Here is a 2866-nt window from a genome sequence, read left to right on the forward strand (position 1 = left end):
CCATTCAGAGGACCCTAAAGTCCCAACACAAAGTCCAGCATCAAGCACAGAAAGATACCAAGAGGCCTCCCTTCTTAACAGCAACAAAATCCTAACCCTGAAGATGACTCTTGTGAATTGAGAGACTTTGCCTGATTCTACTTCATCTGAAATTGGGGCGGGGATGGGGAGCATTGCAGCTATGTCCCTCTCCACCACAGAAGAGGCTGAGAAGAGATACAGCCCACCAGGTCTTCTCAGGAGAGTGAATTTCAATGCCAGCCTGCACTGAAATGGCTTTCAGTCCTCTTGACTTCGTTCCATCGCAAAAAGGGGGGTGGGGCAGCAGATAGCCTCCTTCCACAGTTCTGGAATGCCAGGTCATGATTCCATTAAAAAGCCTCTTCCCATTTCCTAAATTTCTTCCTTCTTCTGCAAGTTGGACTATTCTCTAAAGCCACATATACAACCTGCCCTCTCCGGATAGAACATATATTGTCCTGGCAGCTTCGTCCTTTGCTTACACCTTGCACTGCCTTTTCTGACTGAATTCATAGCACATCTGGAGAACATCTCAGGAAAGGGGAAAAGGAAAACAGCCCCATATGTCCCACAGTTCTGGTTCTCACCTCGAGGTTCTCACTGGTTTCTCCCCTTCCGAAATTTATTGAGGATCTGTGTGCGGATCTGTTTGGTTTTGATGGTGTACACAATGGGATTCATTAGAGGAGGCAACAAAAGGTAGACGTTGGCAATAATAATGAAAACTATGGGGGAAGCATGCTTCCCATATTGGTGGATCATGCTGAGGCCAAGCATGGGGACATAGAAACCCAGAACAGCACAGAGGTGCGAAAAGCAAGTGTTCAACGTTTTGAAGCATTCCTCCTTGGAAAAAGCCCCCAGGACAGTCTTGAGGATCATGAAGTAGGAGAAGACAAGCAGCAGTGAATCCACCCCTGTGGATGAGAGCATAACCATTAACCCATAGACATTGCTGATCCTCCTGTCTGAGAGCCCCACTTTCAGAATGTCCTGGTGCAAGCAGAAGGAGTAGGACAGCACGCTTATCCTTCCATACTCTAGACGCTTTAGGAGGCAGGAAGCTGGAAACACAAGAAAAGCTGCCCGGATTGCAACTCCCACTCCAATCTTGATCACTGTCTCATTGGTCAAAACATTTCTGTATCTCAGGGGGTTCCTGATAGCCACCAAACGATCAAAGGCCATAGCCAGAAGAATGCCAGATTCCATAATGGAGAAAGTATGGATGAAGAACATCTGGACCAAGCAGGCATCAAAATGGATCACACGGTGGTTGACCCACAGGACGCTCAGCATGGTGGGCAAAGTGGCAAAGGATAAGCCCAGGTCTGAGAGCGCCAGCATGGAAAGGAAGTAGTACATGGGGGTGTGGAGAGATTGGTCCGTCTTGATGACAAAGAGGATGGTGCAGTTGCCTGTGATGGCCACGAGGTACATGCAGCAGATGGGGAGGGAAATCCAGGAGTGGTGTTTTTCTAGCCCAGGAAAGCCCGTCAGGAGGAAAACTGGGGAGCTGAATTCTGAGTGGTTGCTGAACATGGGGATAGTTCTGGCTTGTTTTGTTCACTGGGAAGAAAAAACACAAGAGGTTATTCAGATGGCCTCAGCATATCTTTGATGAAGCTGCACACCCATCAGGTGTTTGTTTTCATAGCTGCCGGACCTGCAGAAGTTGGTGTCCTGCTCCCAGATGTGTCAAATTTGCCATAATATGCACCCACTTGGGGAGATTTTCTGGGTTCCACTCCAACATGTCTGTTGGTGAACAGGTTGGGGAGGCTGAGATATATTCTTCTCGACTTACCTCCCTGTTTGACCTCATTACCAGCTTCTGCACAAAGAGGTTCACACACAGAGAGATCCAGATACAAAGAGAAATGCAGATTGCAGGAGATGTTTGCTTCCAACCCCCTTTCCAGAGTCCCCCCGCCCAGCGCCCCAGTCTTTACTGTTCTTTCTCTTCCCTCTGCTGATTAAAGCATTCACGAACCCACAACTTTCCTTCCTGGAGACCTTCAGCTCCAGCTCAGATGCACCAGTTTAGCTCACATTTTGGAAACAATAGTAGTAGCAGTGGAAAACTCACGTGGTCACTTGGAAGAATGCGGGTCTTTCGTCTCTCCTCTTCCCCAGGAGACGAATTCCTTATTCTGGACAGGCTCAGTGGTTCCTGCTGAATGTCCTTTCAGGACCTGCACTCAGATTTATTCTAATTCTACTGCTGCTCTACCTTTCATTACTTTGTGGGCGGGGAGGGCTGGTGGCAGTGGTGGCTGCTCCTGCTGCTGCTGGTAGTTGTCACCATCCAGGAGAAGAAGCCAATCCAGTCTCCAGCCCCATGCTTGAGGCCAACCTTCCTTGCTCCCTGCAAATGGGAGGATATTTATGGCCGACATTTCCTGCCCTCCTTCCCTGGGGACGGCTGGCTCAGCTGCTGCTCCATGGAGCTCCTTGCTCTTGGCTCCCCCGGGGCTTCCCCTGCACCTGTGGAGATAGATTGGGTGGAAGGGCAGGGATCCTGCAGGCCAGCTCATGCTGGGGACCTTGAGATCTGCCAGGGCTGGACCTCACACGGCAGTTGTTCTCGTCATCCGTCCTACATGTAACCTGCCTCTGCCAAGCCCCACCTCTCCACCCCTCCCTGTTGAAATCCCACTTCAGTTTAGCCACTCCATGAATCTGATCAAGTGAGCTGTGGTTCAGCAGAGTTTTGAATGCACACCTTGGTCTGAAAGGTTCCACCGGGCTCCTTCTGTGGCCTTGGGAGGGAAGGTGAGTGGACAGAGCCAAGGGGGGAGGGGTGCTCAGAGATGCCCAGTGCTAATGGGCCCAAGGGCACCCA

The 2866-nt window shown here is 50.4% G+C and overlaps 1 protein-coding gene across 1 annotated transcript; it reads right to left on the reverse strand.

Annotated features, from left to right (window-relative positions):
* Positions 1 to 618: 618 nt before the first annotated feature.
* LOC134498630 (olfactory receptor 51G2-like) lies at positions 619 to 1563 on the reverse strand. Its single transcript, XM_063304790.1, has one exon. The coding sequence runs from the start codon at positions 1561 to 1563 to the stop codon at positions 619 to 621; it is 945 nt and encodes a 314-aa protein (XP_063160860.1).
* Positions 1564 to 2866: the final 1303 nt, after the last annotated feature.

The sequence above is a fragment of the Candoia aspera genome, chromosome 5, assembly GCF_035149785.1.
Source record: "Candoia aspera isolate rCanAsp1 chromosome 5, rCanAsp1.hap2, whole genome shotgun sequence".
In the NCBI taxonomy this organism is placed as follows: domain Eukaryota; kingdom Metazoa; phylum Chordata; class Lepidosauria; order Squamata; family Boidae; genus Candoia; species Candoia aspera.